The 18,563-nt window shown below is 37.5% G+C and overlaps 1 protein-coding gene across 1 annotated transcript in view; it reads right to left on the reverse strand.

The window, feature by feature from the left end:
* UBXN4 (UBX domain protein 4) overlaps window positions 1-18,527 on the reverse strand; it is a 43,279-nt gene extending 24,752 nt beyond the window's left edge. The window contains exons 1-5 of the mRNA XM_047870862.1: window positions 18,318-18,527; window positions 9,286-9,388; window positions 6,022-6,050; window positions 5,398-5,516; window positions 4,624-4,798 (exon numbers count right to left, since the gene is read on the reverse strand). Coding sequence (XP_047726818.1) covers window positions 4,624-4,798; window positions 5,398-5,516; window positions 6,022-6,050; window positions 9,286-9,388; window positions 18,318-18,399 — 508 coding nt within the window. The 5' untranslated portion in view covers window positions 18,400-18,527. The remainder of the gene's footprint in view (window positions 1-4,623; window positions 4,799-5,397; window positions 5,517-6,021; window positions 6,051-9,285; window positions 9,389-18,317) is intronic.
* Window positions 18,528-18,563: the final 36 nt, after the last annotated feature.

Below are 18,563 nucleotides of genomic sequence, written 5' to 3' on the forward strand. Positions count from 1 at the left end.
TATTATACCATACAAAAAAATAAACTCAAAACAGATTAAAGACTCAAATATGAAACCTGAAACCATAAAAATCCTGGAAGGGAGCACAGGAAGTAGTTTCTCTGACATCAGCTGTAACATCTTTCTAGATGTGTGTCCTGAGGCAAGGGAAACAAAAGCAAAAATAAACTGCTGGGACTACATCTAAATAAAAAGCTTCTGCAGAGCCAAATAAACAATCAACAAAACTAAACAATCTCCAGAATGGGATAAGAGATTTGCAAATGACATATCTGATATATCTGATAAAGGACTAGTAACCAAAATATATAAAGCACTCATAAAACTCAACACCCCAAAAATGAATAATCCACTTAAAAAGTGGGCAAAACATATAAACAAACATTTCTCCAAAGAAGTTATCAGGACGGCCAACAGATACATGAAAAAATGCTCATCATCACGCATCATCAGGAAAACGCAAATCAAAACTACAATGAAGTATCAGTCAGAATGGCCAAAATCAAAAAGAAACAAGTGTTGGCAAGGATGCAGAGAAAGGGAAACCCTTGTGCACTGTTGGTGGGAATGCAAACTGCTGCAGCCACTGTGGTAAACAGTTGGAAGTTACTCAAAAAGTTAAAATAGGGGCGCCTGGTGGCTCAGTTGGGTTTCCGACTCTTGGTTTCAGCTCAGGTCATGATCTCACGGTTCATGAGTTCGAGTCCTCTGCACAATTGGTACAGAGCTTATTTGGCATTCTTTCTCTCTCTCTGCCCCACGTGCTCTTTCTCTCTCAAAATAAATAAATAACCTTAAAAAAAAAAGTTAAAAACAGAACTATCCTATGATCCAGCAATTGTGCTACTGGGTATTTACTCAAAGAATACAAAAACACTAAATCAAAAAGATACATGCACCAAGAAAGACACTCTTAAGTAAAGAGAACAAACATGGTTACCAGAGGGGAGGTGGGTTGGGGGGATGGATAAAATAGATCATAGGGATTAAGAAATACATTTGTGAAGAGCACCAGGTGATTAAAATAAAAATTTAGAAAAATAGGGGCACCTAGATGGCTCAGCTGGTTGAGCATCCAACACCTGATTTCAGTTCTAGTCATGATCTTGCGGTGGTGGGATTAAACTGGGTGTGGAGCCTGCTTGGGATTCTCTCTCCTTCTTCCTTTGGCCCTCCCCCACTCACACTTTCTCTCCAAAAATAAATAAATTAAAAAAAATACAGCAAAATCCAGACTGTAGGAAACTACAGAAAAAAATGAGAGTGGGAATCTATTTATGAAATGAAACAAACAAAAAAAAGGACTCAACAATCAGTAGCAATATACTGGACTCCAAACAAACTGAAAAACTTAGTATAATGTAAATATTGCCTAGATAATTAATGGTAAAAAAGGATTACTGTTAAACTGTGTAGGTTTCATAAGAGATAATGATATTGTAGTTATTTTTTTTTAAGTTCTCATCTTTTAGATACTCCTATTTTAAAAATAAAATGATATAGTGCCTAAGATTTGTTCTAAATAATAAATGAAAAGGAAAAGAGGAGTAGGGGACACAGATGAAACAATTTTGGCCATGAGTTGGTAATAGGTGAAGACAGGCAGTGGGTTCATGGAATTTATTACACTATTTTCTCGAGACTTTTGTAGTAAGTCTGAAACTTTCCATAATGAAGTTAAAAAAAAAGCTACAAAGAACTGAGATTAGAGGTGCTACTCATACCTCAGGTAAGACAGAGTTTACAGTCTGAGAAGTTAAGTGCCTGCTGAAACAAAAGCATCAATATTCTTTACAGGAATATAAGAATCCTAAGTGTCTACAACAATGTACAAGATACAATCCAAAATTTCTAGACACACAATCTAACAGGAAAATGTGACTCATTCTCAGGGGAAAAGACAATCAACAAAGGCCTGTTATCTCAACCCAGAGATGAACTAGATACTGGCATTATCAGACAAGGACTTGAAAGCAGCCATTGTAACTCAATGAGGTAAAGGAAAATGAAATGAATTAAAAGATAAGTTGAATAAAATGTTGGAAAGGGTACTGAGGGATTGAGTATAATTTCTGTAACTTTGAATCACACTGTTTCAAAATAAAAAGTTAAAGGAAGAGGAGGAGATGTAAGGAAGAGGAGGAGATGTAAGGAAGAGTAAGAAACTCCAGAACCATTTTACCTGCAAAATGATACAGCCACTTTGGAAGACGCCTTGGTGGCTTCTTACAAAACTAAACATAACTCTTACCACACAACCCAGCAACCACAACCTTGCTGTAAATAGCCAAAAAAAGTAAAAAAAAAATTATGCTCACACAGAAACCTACACAGAGATGCTTACAGAAGCTTTATTCATAATTGCTAAAACTTGCGAAACCAAAATGTCCTTCAGTAGGTGAATGGATTAATAAACTGTGGTATATCTAGACAATGGAATATTATTCAGCTCTAAAAAGAAATGAGCTATCAAGTGATGAAAAGACATGAAGGAAGATTAAATGTACATTACTAAGTAAAGGAAGCCAATCTGAAAAGACTACTATATGACATTCTGGAAAAAGCAAAACCATGGAGACAGTAAAAATATCACTGAGGATGAAAAGGTGGAACACAGAGGACATTTAGTGCAGGAAAAATACTTTGTGCTATACTCATGGATACACGTCATTATACACTTGCCCAAACTCATGGAATGTACACCAAGAGAAAACTGTATTGTAAACTATGGACTTTGCCTGATTATGATGTGTCAAATGTGGGTTCATTAGTTCTAACAAATGTACCACTTTGGTGGGGGATGTAGACAGTGGGGCAGGAGGTATATACAAAATCTGTACCTTTCTCTTAATTTTCCTGTAAACCTAAAACTGCTCTAAAAAAAAATCTATTAAAAAATGGTTAACTTAAAGAAAAGAGTATAAATATATTACCTAATTTTATATAAAATAAAAATTTACTAGGGCACCTGCCTGGCTCACTTATGACTCTTGATATCAGGGTTCTATGGTTAAGCCCCACAATGGGTGTAGAGATTACTTAAAAATAAATATAGAATAGAATAAAAATTCACTAGATGTGCTCAAGAGCAGAAAGAGATGATAAGCCAGTGAACTTAGAGATCAACAAAATTATCCGATCTAAATGGAGGAAAAAAAAAGAAAAAATAAACCTGTGGGACAGTATCAAGAAGTCTAACATACATGTAAATATTTCTAGCAAGTTAAGAGAAAAAGAGAAAAATATCTGAATAAATAATAGCTCCAAATTCCCCAAATTTAGTGAAAGTTATACATTTAGAGATCTAAGCTTAGCAAAACCCAAGCAGAATAAATACAAAGAAAAACACATCTAGGCATTTTATAGTCAAATGGATGAAAATCAAAGAGAAAAGCCTGAAGGCAGAGAGAAAAGCAATACATTCCATATATGGGGAAACAATGCTGGCAGACACTTCTCATCAGAAAACTATGGAGACCAGAAGATCTTTAAAGTGCTGAAAAAAACAAAAACAAAAACAACTGTAAACTCCAAATTTTGTATCTAGCAAAAATATCCTTCCAGAATGAAGATAAAGCAGACACTTTCATTTTTCAGAGAGGAAGAGAAGTATTTTGCCAAAAGACCTGTAAAACAGGAAATGCTAAGGGAAAATTTTCAGGCTGAAAGAAAATGATACCAGAGCAAAACATATTCAAAAAGGAATGAAGAATTTGGCAATGATAAATATCCAGGTAAATGTAAAGGTAAGTATCCTACTGTAGAGCTAACCAGGCTACATTCACAATAGTGTCCCCTAGTTCTGTAGGCATCCAGAATTTGCGTGATCTATAGATGTAAAACCTCAAAATGTGGCTACTGATAGAGAACCTGGTAGCTCTTCTTCAAATATTCAAAACCTGTTAATGTTTAACGTCATAAATCGCACTAAAGTTAATGAGAAATTACAGGGCATCAAATTTCATCTCAATATGAAGAAGAATTTTTCTAAAAACCAGGGCTTTGACAATAAGCTTCCTTGCAAGGAAATGAGCTTCCTGACATTAAATATCAAATAGAGGCTATTTGGGATGCTAGAGTAGGATCATCTCTTAGGATACTAATCTGTTAACTTCTTGATTTATCTAACGCTATGCTGTCTAATACAAGCTACATTACACCAAACAACTCTGAACACAATCCCCATTATATAGTATAAAATTTCTCTTTTGCCTCTATCAACCCCACTGTAGTCACATCTCTTATTTCCACAAGCTCTATTTTACAATGATCTTTTAATTCTAATTCTAAAATGCAAATACTATTCTTTAAATGTATACATATCTTATAGGTTATAAAAACAATTCCAAATACATCAGTTCATTTGAACCTTTCAAAATACTCTAGCTGGAAAGTTATGTGTAAAACTGCTAAGAACACAGGGACAGAAAAAAGTAAAAAAAAAAAAAAAAATGCCACTATATGACCAATACCTATATTTAAGACAATCTTTAAATTTTAAGTTAAATGAATGTGACAGGGAAGAAACACAGTATTTTTATTTTTAAGGATATTAATTCCAGGCCTTTAAAATGAAGTGAAGGAATACTTCTACTGTACCCAAAAGGGTACACTAAAAATTACCTGTTGCAGAATCTGACTTTGTATCAGAAGTGGGTGGTATCTCACAAGGCTCTACATTTCTGGACTGAGAGTTTTCAGAAGTGTTGTTAGGTTCCAATGATGTGGTTGGAGTAGAGACTGAACTTTCTGACGGGCTGCCATTTGCCACTGATGTTTCACCTTTTAATGAGTGCATCTAGGGAGAAACCACATTGTAATTTAATGAACAGATAAGAATCTAAATTTACCAAGGCAGATTAGACCAAAATATGAGTAAGTCAACTGTCTCTATAGGAGGGAAAAGTACTAAATTTTCTAAGTAGATGGATCCAGATTGTATAATCCTAAACATGGCATAATCACACTGATCACACTGTGGAATTCAACTACAATGTGAGAAGAGCATAAAAAGGTTTTTAAACACTGTTGATTTTTCTTCCAATTAGAACTGAAGGAAAAAACTTTCAAGCTATATTAGCCATTTGCCCAAATTGACTCAGTTCCTTAAAATGTGTCAAGCAGTACAGTTTGGGACCTTAATGTTCAATCTCTCTTTTGCACCAAAGTAATAGTGTAAAGAGAAGGGAGAGTAAGAAGTCACTCATTAGGCATAGGTACCTATAACTTCACAATGCTATTTTCAAACCAATCCAGGAAAGCAGTATTTTCTACCTTTCAAGTTTAATGGCATAGCAGGTTCCTGAATATACAGAGCAACTCCAAAAATATTCTAATGTCAAATTTCTGACATATCATTTTCCCATGTTTATATAAATAAATTCTCTTCCTTCTCACCTGCCGGACTTTGTGAATTCTGGTAACAAGTTCATCTGCAGAAACACTTCCTGCTATTACTTCCAAGGGAATTCCACTGTCTCCAATAAAGAAACTGGATGGAACACACACTACAGGATCTGTACAATTTAATTAAGTCTAATGATTCGTGAAAAAACAAGGGGATAATTTTATGAAATGCTACTGATAACAAAGCAAATCTTTGTGAATTTCACCGTGTAATCAGCTAACATGTTTACCAAATAATTTCAACTACAGTATCCCTATGCTTGTCATGCATGTGATAAGTAAACTGATTTATGATTTATCTGTACTGCCTATCTGAAACATCCATTACATTCCATCTATTGTAAATTTTACATCTTGCCTCTTGACAATTATTTCTAACATTCCGACCAAACTGCTCCATATTGCTTTCCAGATATTGACAATAAGACTCCCTATAATCCCATTTGCTACAACGTATTATCTCAAAGGACACTTAGTAGTATAAAGTTCCTCAAAGCAAGAATGCATGAGCTCCTAAATAGAAATGAGTAATTTCTAAATGTCGTGAATTAACCAAAAGAAAGGTAAATCCTCAAGCAAAATATTTATCAAACCAATTCTTCATTGAAAGGATACAGATTTGTGAAAATTGTAAGCAGGCTTCACTGTAAAACAAAATCAAACAGAAAATCACTAGATGCATTCAAATATTTCCCCCCAAATATCCAGTTGTTTTTACAGAAATTTACTCTACCAATTAAAAGTATTTCTCTGAAACTACTAGTTCCTTTCATAGTCATCAGCTGGAAGGAGAAAACTGCAATTCTTGTCTTACAGACCTTTCCCGGTATGTTTTATAATTTTCAGATTAAAGAGCCACTTATTCTTGCAACACACAAACTGGTGGCTGGATCTGATGGCTAAAAATCAAGCTGGTATCTGCCATGTTGCTTTCTCAGCAGCAAGTGTATCTGAATACAGCATCTTGCCTTGTAACAAAAGATATTAATGCTTATGATTTACTTCTGCAAATGATAATATAATACTTTGTAAAAATAAAGGATTCAAAACAACCTAAATATCTACCAGTAAAAACTAATTATGCAATCATTAAAAAGGTACAAAAAAGTATGTCAAAATGCTACCACTTTTGTAAAAAAAAAAAAAAAAAAAGTAAATAAACAAGAATTTAAAAAGGGGAGGAAAATACATATTCTTGATTTGGTTACTCCAGAGAAGGAAACTGGGTGGTTAGGGACAGGGACAGGAGAGTCTTTACGTTATGATACAAGTAAGAGATACTGATCAATGCAAATGAATAATACCAAGAATCAAATTAATCTTTCCAAAAATTTACACCCATTTTCTGAATATAAAGCATGATTACCACAAAAACATCTGAAAATATAATAAAAAAGTATAAAGAAAAAAATTACCAAGTCCTACCTTCTCAGAAATAACCAATGTAAATTTTGATGTATTTCCTACCAATCTATTTTCAATGCAGGCTTATCTCCACAAACTCATAGACACTAAAATGTTACTACAACATTAATTTCATTATTATTGTACAATACATAAAATTTACTATTCATAATTTAAAAGACACATTAGATTCTATCAGCAGGCAGTCTATAATGAAACAAAAATCAACCATCACTATACACAGGTATCCCTGCATCTACTTTTAGAAATTTGTTTAAAAAAAAATTTTTTTTTGTTTTTAAAAATACCAGATACATCAGTCTGTATATAACCTCAAGAATTCTGATTTTCTCATTTCTTCCACATTTCCAATACCCCTACATTCCTCCTACTATTTCTGGTGCTACTGGAAGATAATGGAAAACATAAATGACAGGATATACATTAAAATGGTAAGATTCTTTTTTTTAAAGTATTATATAGCTCAATAAATATATAGTTGAATAACTGCTGCTCTGAGGCAAACCACTATGATTTGTTTCATGAAATTTTTAATATTGGAAAATTTTTACTAAAAAATTTGCAAACTTACAGGTAAATTTCCAAATATTTTAATCTTGGCAATAATTTTCAAACATCATTCATTCTGATATTATCAATATCAAAATGAAAGGAATACCACTTTGTAGTTGCTAACAAATTAATGTTTCTAGGCGCTGATCATTGATGCCTACTGCTAACATCATAAAGTAAGACAAGAGGTCATTATGTGCTTTCATAATGGAAGAACGGAAGACATACCACCATTTATGAAGTAGTCTTGATGGAAAAAAAAATCTAACTTGAATCCAACTGTTGATTTACAAGCAACAGAGGACAGAGAAATGAACTACACGAGACTAACAAGGATGCATTCAACAATAATCCACATGGCAGGAAACTAAAGAACGAACGACCTGTTTCTCCAAAAACTAAATTGCAAAGAAAAAACATACAGAGAAGGGGGGGGGGTGGTGTGCGGGGGAGAGCCTTGAAAAAGATCAACACATCACAATGTGTGGACCTTGATAGATCCTGAACCAAACAAACTGTAATAAATTAAGAATACAACTATGGCATAGATGAGACAAGTGAAAATGTGAAAAATAGCTGGATATTTGCTATTAAGAAACTATCACTTATTTGCTTTGAAGTATTACAGTTATGTTAAAATATTTAGTTTTTCGCATGCTAAATTTATGTTAATTCATGTTAAAAAACTTATTTTTTAAAGACACACTAAAATATAGATGAAGTGATGTGATGACTGAGATTTGCTTCAAAATTATATGGGATGAGTGGTAACGGGTGACTGAAACAAGACTGACTATAAGTTAATCACCAAAGTAGTTGACAAGTATGTGGGACTTCACTGCACTACTCACTTACTTTTTATGTCTGAAATTTTCTACAAAACATTTTTAAAGGGAGGAGATGGAATGGATTAACAAAAAATACTTGTGGGTACTAGGACTCTGAAGGACCTAAAAAGTACTTACTCCTATGCAAATTGGTGCACCCACTCTGGAAAACAGTGTGGAGGTTCCTCAAAAAATTAAAAATAGATCTACCCTATGACCCAGCAATAGCACTGCTAGGAATTTACCCGTGGGATATAGGAGTGTTGATGCATAGGGGCACTTGTACCCCAATGTTTACTTTCAACAATAGCCAAATTATGGAAAGAGCCTAAATGTCCATCAACTGATGAATGGATAAAGAAGCTGTGGTTTATATATACAATGGAATACTACGTGGCAATGAGAAAAAATGAAACATGGCATTTTTGTAGCAATGTGGATGGAAATGGAGAGTGTTATGCTAAGTGAAATAAGTCATACAGAGAAAGACACATACCACATGTTTTCACTCTTATGTGGATCCTGAGAAACTTAACAGAAGACCATGGCGGAGGGGAAGGGAAAAAAAAAAGGAGAGGGAGGGAGGAAAACCATAAGAGACTCTTAAAAACTGAGAATAAACTGAGGGTTGATGGGGGGTGGGAGGGAGGGGAAAGTGGGTGATGGGCATTCAGGAAGGCACCTGTTGGGATGAGCACTGGGTGTTGTATGGAAACCAATTTGACAATAAATTTCATATTAAAAAAAAAGTACTATTCCTATTGAATTAAACAGCTTTATTCCCAAAAACAGGACCCAAAAGAGTGGTCAACCATTCAGAAATAATCAATATATAATTTACGGTTACTTCCATGTTCTTACGCATTCCTGGTGCATGTCACATAGCTGCTTCGTAAACCAGAACTTCAGAGTTTTTCAGTAAGATACATGATGTATTTGGAAAACGGCAATCAGAATTTAAGGTCCCAATACGCCTTAGAGAAAAATCAACATTCTTATAGTCTAAGAGTATCACCACAAATCACAACAAAAGACAACGGTTATAATACTTAAAAAAATTAACACATAAGCAAACCTTTTGGTATCGATTTTAATAGCAACAAAACTGTCCGAAGATGCTTCTGTTACTTTCTCATCTTCCCAACTTGCAGCCATCTGCGTTGACTGCTCATCATCACCTGTAACACATTTCAAGGATATTTATAAGGCCAGTATCAGCTGATTCTTTTCCCCCAGAATGTGGAATTTCAAATAAAATATAATTGCACAAATACTATTTTCTATCAAATTTAAGAACAAAAACTTTCCCATAAAATGAAGAGCATGACTATGGCATTGCTAACATTATAAAAGTAATGAAAAACAGCTCAGGCTGCTAAGAAAAAAAAAAGTAATAAGACATAATGAAAAAGAATGACACTATCTAGATTTTACAAAGTACTGTATTTTCTAAAAGAAGACATTCAAAGTATGATGCACATAGTATCACAATAATTGGAAGTCATAATAGAAACGTACAGGGGCTATTTTGCCTTTTGTACATGTAATTTTTTTTTTTTTTTTGAGAGAGACAAAGAGTGTGTATGCATTGGTGAGGGGCAGGAGAGGGGTAGAGGGAAGGGGAGGGAGGGAGGGAGAAAGGGAGAAAGGGAGAGGGAGGGAGAGAGAGAGAGAAAATGAATCTTAAGCAGGCTTGACACTCAGCATGGACCCCTACACAGGGCTCTTGATCCCATGACCCTGGGATCATGACCTGAGCCAAAATCAAGAGTTAGACACTTTAACAACTGAGCCACCCAGGCGCCCCCATACATGTGATTTTAGAAAATAAAAGCACAACACTCTTCCTTCATGGAGGACTTTTCTGTCAAGTTCAATGTCCCCCAACAGCACAGCATTACTCTCTAGAATTTCCCCAAGGTAGATAGATGCTGATGCAATTCTATTTGCGGTTTGGGACTTGCCTTTTATTTTAGGTATGGTAATTATAAAAGTTATGCTGACCCAAAACTAATCTATAGTGACAGAATTCAGCACAGTGGCTACCTGGATGGCGGTGCTACTGACTGGGAAAGAGCATGAAGGAGCCTTCTGGGGGTGCTGGAAATACATCTTATCTGGATGAGAGTTAGAAGTGTTTTAATAGTAAAAATGCACTGAGCTGCTCACTTAATCTTACTTAATATACCGTACGTCACACTTCAGTGACAAAATGTTTTATGTTATACCTGTCAAGCGGCTGCTTCCATTTTAGACTTGTAATATCTAGATTTTGACATAACCACTTAGTGGTGGGCAGAGGAAAACTTACCTAAGTCAGATGAAATCTTTCCGAGATTAAGCAAAGTGCTTTCTCAAGCACTTTCAGGTGAACAACCTCTGCCAACTTACAGATTTAAAAAGTTCCCAGGCCACATTTTTTTTTGTTGTTTTACAAAAATGAGGTAATTCTCTATCTATTCTTCTGTAAGCTGTTTTCTTCCCAAGTGCAGCCTTTCCCCAATTTAATCTACCCTGAGCATTCCTCATGTCGGTTAACTATTTAAGGTATCTCCATCCCTTCAGTTTTTAGGCCCAAAATTTTACTTATCCTTGACTTCAGTTGACTCTATCTCCAAAATATATCCAGAATGTAACTATTTCTTTCCACTTTCACTGCTACCACCCTGATTTAAGCTATAGATATCACCTAGATGATTACAACAGCCTCCAAACTGATCTCCCTGTTCAATCTATTCCTTTTTTCCCCCAAAAAAATCAATACAACCTTTACTGCACCTTTAAAATATCACAAATAAGCCTGGAAAATCATCTGGCATCTTTCTGTTTCTATAGCTGGACAACTGAGATCTTATTCATCAGCCTGAACTGTTCCTTTTTCATAAATGTAGATAACCTCCAAAAATTTTCTGATATCCTTGTTTTTTAACTGTTGTGACTTGCTGAATCAAAGCAGCTAGTTTGATACAAGTTCAATGTCATTTCCTTTGAGAATTAACTCACCTTTCTGAACCTGAGATACTGAACAAGCAATGCCAGCCTCAGCCAAATCCTACAGATTTATTTTTCACCCAAGAAATTATAGATTTCAAAAAGAGAACAATTCTCCTGAAAAACAACATTGATGGGGAAGTGAGCATATACAGAACTGGAAACAGAAGCCCAATGTAGCCTCCTTCATCATGTTTTTTTTTTTTTTCTTTTTGAAGTAATTTCTATGCCCAACACGGGGCTTGAACTTACGACCCCAGGTCAACAGTCACCTGCTCTACCACCTGAGCCAGCCAGGCACCCCACTCCCGTCCCCCTGACCATGTTCTGTAAATGACTACAGAGAGCGCAAACAGTAGCCAGATTTTTTCTATTTCCCCACCATTTGTCAACATGGACCCTCTTCTTTTTCTTTCCAAAGAGACAGAGTTCTACACTGATGTGACTGAAGTCCCTTCGCAGGGTTCCTCTGGGGCCTTTCACAATAACTGTGCATCCTTTCAGAGTGGATGCCGACATTTTCTGGAATGTCGACAGTCTGCTGACTGCAGTAGATATGGCAAAGCTGCTCAGTCTATTCTTAACACAGAAACTTTTGTTAAAAATTTCAGATCATATCAATCCTCTGTTCAAAATCCTATAATGGCTCCCAATTTCCCTCCAAGTAAAAAAGCCAAAGTCCCTGCAAATGGCCTCATGCCTCCAGTTACCTCTGTGACCTCATTTGTCTTCAGTTTCTTCCTATTCTAATATAAAAAACACTCTAAGGTCTTTGTACTAGTTGTTTCCTCTGCCTAGAATGTTCTTCTCTCAGATATTTACATGGTTAATGCTCAACCCTCTTAAGTCTCTGTTCAAATATTATCTTCTCAATAAAGCTTTCCCTACTCATACTTTAAAATGACAGCCTTAGGGTATCTGGATGCCTCATATGGTTAAGTGTCCAACTCTTGATACTGGCTCAGGTCATGACCTTTTGGTCGTGAGATGGAGCCCTGTGTCCAGCTCTGCACTGAGAGTTAAGCCTGCTTGGGATTCTCTCTCTCCCTCTCGCTCTCTGCCCCTCCCCAGCTCATGCTCTCTCTCAAAATAAATTTAAAAAATTTTTAAATAAAAAATAATAGGGGCCCCTGGGTGGCTCAGTCAGTAAAATGTCCGACTTCAGCCCAGGTCATGATCTCACGATTTGTAAGTTCAAGCCCCGTGTCGGGCTCTGTGCTGACAGCTCAGAGCCTGGAGTCTGCTTCAGATTCTGTGTCTTCCTCTCTCTGCCCCTCCCCTGCTCGTGCTCTGTCTCTCTCTCTCTCTCTCAAAAATAAACATTAGGGGCGCCTGGGTGGCGCAGTTGGTTGAGCGTCCGACTTCAGCCAGGTCACGATCTCGCGGTCCGTGAGTTCGAGCCCCGCGTCGGGCTCTGGGCTGATGGCTCAGAGCCTGGAGCCTGTTTCCGATTCTGTGTCTCCCTCTCTCTGCCCCTCCCCCGTTCATGCTCTGTCTCTCTCTGTCCCAAAAAAATAAATAAACGTTGAAAAAAAAAAACATTAAAAAAAAAAACATTAAAAAAATAAAGTAAAATAAAATAAAATAAAATAAAGTACAAAATAATAAAGGGACAGCTTTTAGGGGTGCCTGACTGGTTTAGCTGGTGGAGCACATGACGATCTCACGGTCATGAGTTCAAGCCCCACATTGGGCATAGAGCCTACTTTAAAAAAACAAAACAAAACAAAACAAAACATGACAGCTTTTATGGGCTCCTGGTTGGCTCAGTCAATAGAGCGTGCAACTCTTGATCCCAGGGTCATGAGTTCAAGCCCCACACTGGGCCTAGAGTTTACTTTAAAATAATAATAATGGGGCGCCTGGTGGCTTAGTCGGTTAAGCAGCCGACTTCGGCTCAGATCATGATCTCGCGTGCGGTCCATGAGTTCGAGCCCCGCGTCGGGCTCTGTGCTGACAGCTCAGAGCCTGCAGCCTGTTTCAGATTGTGTCGCCCTCTCTCTGACCCTCCCCTGTTCATGCTCTGTCTCTCTCTGTCTCAAAAATAAATAAAACGTTAAAAATTTTTTTAAAAAACAAATAAATAAAATATTAATAATAAATTAAATAAAATGACAGCCTTCAAACATTCCCAAAGCTCCCTAATTTCCTGGTCTCTTTTTCCCTGTAATACTTATCACCTTCTGATAAACTATGTGTTTTGCTTATTATGTTTACTGTCTGTTTCCCTCAACTAGAATGCAGGTTCCAAGAGGGCAAGGATTGTTTTCCTTTTATTTACTAACATAATTCAAATGCCTACAATACAACTTGGCATATGTCAAGTACCTGGGATACAGCAGGGCCTCAATAAGTGTTTTGTGAAACAGCTAAATTTCTGGTACAGTAAGTATCTTGGCATACCTACAATAATTGACTAATGCTGCACATTTGAGTATATTCTATGTGAAATGGGATCTAGGAACAGGAGCTTGAGAAATCTGGTCATGGAAAAGTAAACAGGGACTAGAATGCATCTACAGACTAGGACCAAAAAGAATGCCAGTAACAGTCTTCCAGATATTGAGGAAGCAAACTGGGAAAATTATCATTTGTAGTGACATCGTTCAGAGCACATCTTCAAACACTATGGGGTGAGGAAATGTAAAATTCCAAGTAAATGACAAAATTATCAACCTAGAAAATAACTATATGGCAACATTCTTACTACAAACATGTCTTAGAGAAGGCTGTGAGGCATGAGAGATCCTTTTCATTCATTCTTTCATACGTTCACTATTTTATTCCATTCTTATTGTCCTAGGCATTGGCTATAATCTAAATGTGAAACAAAGGAAACATTGTTTGCCCTGGAGCTTAAAAATCTAACAGTACAAAAAATGTACTTGTTGGCGCGCCTGGGTGGCTGAGTCGGTTAAGCATCCCACTCAGTTTCGGCTCGGGTCATGATCTCACAGCTTCATGAGTTCGAGCCTTGCATCAGGCTCTGTGTTGACAGTGTGAAGCCTGCTTGAGATTCTGTTTTCTTCTCTCTCTGCCCCTCCCCCACTCATGCTGTCTCTCTCTCAAAATAAATAAACTTAAAAAAATTAAAATTAAAAAAAGTACTTGTTTAGTAAACAATTATAATTATAGTAATAAATACTGTTTAAAAAAGAACAGATCTAGGAAAGAAAATAGTAAGACCCTTTTAGATTGGTCAGGGAAGGCTTCTCTGGGGCAACATTTAAGGTAAGATCTAAAGGATGAAAAAATTAAGCCATGCAGAGTTCACTAAGCCGGATTTTATGTGTAGGAAAAGGTCTGTGTGACTGGGAATGTCATGAACAAAAGGGAAAGCCAGACAGGAGACTAAAGAGTTGAGAGTCAAAGGTGACTCCACACTTCGGTTTATCCACCTGGATGTAAAAGTGGTGTCATTTACTAAAATGTAGAAAACTGGGGCGGGGAGAAAAACAGGTTCAGGCAGTAAATATACTTTTAAGCTTGAGAATCCTGTGAGGCATCTAAGTGGGGATGTCAAGTGGGTAGCTACAAGTATAGATTTGCTTGCTACTTCTGAGATTGCTACTTTTCATTATGTTGTACCATGTAGGTAGGGTCCCAAAAATCACATCCCCACTAGCAATGTCTGTCCATAATTCAGCCTAGTGGCAGCAACAGCTGCTTGACCAACAGAGATGTAAGGATGAATGGAATTACTTAACTCACTAAGAACTATATTAACTCTACGGAGCAAAATTATTAATTGCCAACTTCAGTATCTTTAGTTTCTTATTATTAAGAAGTATATAAACCATGCTATGGAGTTAGATCAGCCTAAAATTTTAGCAAAAAACGCTGTATCCATGGTAGTATTCAGCAGTATCCAAAATAAAAGCACTTGAAAAGAACAATACAAGGGTGCCTGGCTGGCTCAGTTGGTAGAGCATGTGGCTCTTGATCTTGAGGTTGTGAATTCAAGTCCCACCTGGGTGTACAGATTACTTAAAAATAAAAAAATCTAAAAAAAAAAAATACAATCTCAGAAACAAAGAGATCTCTTACTATTGTAATAATTAGTACTACTGTTTCCATATGTTTGTTAATTAAATCTAGCATTTACTTCAAATTAACTGATTAGCCCAAAAGTGCCTCCTAGGAACATTTAGACATCTTCAATTGTGTGTTTTCCTAGTACAGCCAGGAATTCCAACCCAGAAAACATCAACTAGTCAAAATCTAAAAGCTTTTGTGGTCTATTTTAACCAAAAAAGGCAGTAAATAGTGTCTATCATGAAAATTTTAGCCCACTAGCAACACTACTCTGTGAACTGACACCTTTGCTTCAGGATCCTTGTCAGAATATTCTACCTTCCCAAGAATAGAATCAAAATCTTTTTCAGTTTTATTACTTTCAATTTGCATAGTCATAATACTTTGAAAATACTTGCTCTTGTCTGAACTGGTAGTTATCTCTCCAGTCTCAATCCCACAATTTTCTTTAATTCATCCATGAAAACTTCACTAAATATAAAGAACTTGCCTAAAGTGCTTCCCACTTGAGGGGTTTACATGAACCAAAGTATACCCTTAAGACCACTTCTTTCAGCCATAAAGACATCTTTTTAATTTTCTACTAAGTTGGTTTATTGTTGTTGAGGTCTCCCACCTAAGAAAATCATGAGTTCTGGTTATATCCTTCAATGTTATGAACAAAGCTCTAGGCAACACGTAAGTGTTGGGAGTTTCATGACCCCTGTCTATGTATTCCTGGAGTGAAACTAATTCTGCCTAGTGTTGGAGATTAACTTTCTAAAACTCTATAAAAGCCAACAGTATTTTGAATGGGTCAAGGGACAAACTCCTTTGACAGACTAATGGTCTTCCTGAAAACATTCAACAAACATTCATCAGAGTCGTTGATATCCTAAAAGTATGTAACACATGCTCATCAGTAAAAAGTTAACTGAAGAATGTATATTTACACACAAAGCCCCAAATATCTCTAACTTTATTTTACTATTGTAATAATTAGCACTACTGTTTCCATATGTTTGTTAATTAAATCTAGCATTTATTTCAAATTAACTGATTAGCCCAAAAGTGCCTCCTAGGAACATTTAGACATCTTCAATTGTGTTTTTTGTTTAAAAAATGACTACCATAATCCTAAATTTCCTGACTATGACACCAATTTCAATAATACATGAAGTGTACAGTTGTTCAGTTTTTCTCAAGAAATAAAAGATTTTTGGGGCACCGGGATGGCTCAGTCGGTTAAGGGACCGACTTCAGCTCAGGTCATGATCCTGAGGTTTGGAAGTTGGAGCCCACTTACGATTCTCTCTTTCCCCTTCTCTCTCTGGTCCTCCCCTGCTCCCTCTCTCAAAATAAATAAATAGACTTAAAAAAAAATAAGACTTTTTTCGAAGCTGCTAAAAAAATTTGTCAGGACAAGCTAGAAATATTTTTTGTGACCCTGCTATGTGACCCATGTCACTTAACCACTGTGGACATAAATTTCCTCATCTATAAAATGGGTAAAATAAAACCTATTCTACTTATCACAAAAATCAACCGAGATTTTATGTGAAAAACACAACTTAAATGTCATAAAACTATTAATGTACACTTTTTAAAACAAGTTTATTTTGACAGAGAGAAAAAGAGCATGAGTGGGGGAGGGGGAGAGAGGGAGGGAGGGAAGGAGAGAGAGAGAGAGAGAGAGAGAGACAGACAGACAGACAGACAGACAGAATCCCCGTGCCGTCAGCACAGACCCTGACTTGGGGCTGGATCCCACCGACCCTGAGATCACCACTTGGGCCAAAATCAAGAGGCTGACGCTTAAGTGACTGAGCCACCCAGGCACCCCAAAACTATTACTGTACTCTTAATAAGCACAGCTAAGTATCATTTAATTCTTCTTTCCTTTTTAATCCACTTTTTTTCCTTACAGTATCACAGCACTTATGTATGTGGACTATAAACTCTAAAACTGCATAAGAGGATCTAAACTACTCAAACTCTTCTAATTAACACCACTAAGCTAAAAATCTGGCATAATTTAAAACAATTATAAATTTCAAATTTAATGTTAAGTGAAATTCATATTTTAGCCTTTGTTCTTTATTGTGCTGCATAAAGTGATAGAGCTATTATCTAGTCTCTCCAAGTCATAAGTTAATAATTTGAGCATACCGTTATTAAACACAAATAGTTAAAATAATATAGTTCAAATGGTCACAAACACTAACTTGGTTCATGTAATGAGAATCAGCAAAACCACAAAGGCATAGGTTTACTGTAAATCTAGAAGATTTCTGTAATAAAATAGGGTAGTAATAATATACTGAGCAAAATAACCCAGAGTAACACATGATAAATGAGTTAGCTCACGTTCTCGAAACTGTGGGTATTAGACGAACCAAGCACCGAACATCTACTTATTCTAAACAAATGGTACAAAAAAAATCAACTTGCAACAAACCAAATATTCCACATTAGACTCTCTCTCCCTATTATCATTAAAAAAAAAAAAAATCCAACCTATGTAAAGCTCAAAAGTTTGCGTCTCAGGAGCGTACGACCGCCAGTAACCGAAAACATCAGGTGGCTTCTCTTTGTTGCTTACCGATGACACAGCTTTCTTCCTGACAGTCCACAATTAATTACGAACCCAAATGCCTGTCGAAAGGCCTGTCTCTCTATTCCCACCTGAACACTTAGGAACTACACAAGCGTTGAAGCATCCCGAAGTGGGTCCTAGGTGACAGAGAGGGGTCCCAGGGTGCCCGAGAGGGAGGTGCTGGGGTCTATCTGCGCCAACTCGTCAGGGCGCGCGGGGAGAGGCGCAGCGAGGGTGGGCTGCAGGGACCCGCGCAGAGCTGTGGGCGGGGCTCAGCGCGTCTTGGGGGCGAGGCGGGGACGGTGCCTCCGGCCGGGGTGCCGGGAGAAGCAGGAGCTGGAGGCCTAGCCAGGCCCGGCGTGCCCCAAACGGAAGGGGGAGGCGCTGAGAAAACAGGCACGGCAGCCAGGGCCTGTCGAGAGCACGGAGGAAAGGCTGGGGAACCCTAGGATTGGAGGTAGGCCGGTGGGGTGTCCGGCCACAACTCGGGCCCCCGCCCCCTTCACCTGCCACGAATACCACGAAGACCGCTCCGCTCCTCTTGGCCGACGCGATGGCGGCCGGAATGGCGCCCTGGAACCACAACATCGCTCTCCTCGGGCCCAGGCGCTTGTCCGGTGTGTTGTCGCCGCGGTCCGGGAGCTGGCCCCGCCCTCTCTTTCGTCTGGCCCCGCGGCCCCCGCAGCCCCAGCTGCTCTGTCCCCCGCCTCCGCGCAGGCACGCTAGCCCGTCAGCGGTCCCCTGGGACGCAC

Source organism: Prionailurus viverrinus, chromosome C1 (genome assembly GCF_022837055.1).
Source record: "Prionailurus viverrinus isolate Anna chromosome C1, UM_Priviv_1.0, whole genome shotgun sequence".
Taxonomy (NCBI): domain Eukaryota; kingdom Metazoa; phylum Chordata; class Mammalia; order Carnivora; family Felidae; genus Prionailurus; species Prionailurus viverrinus.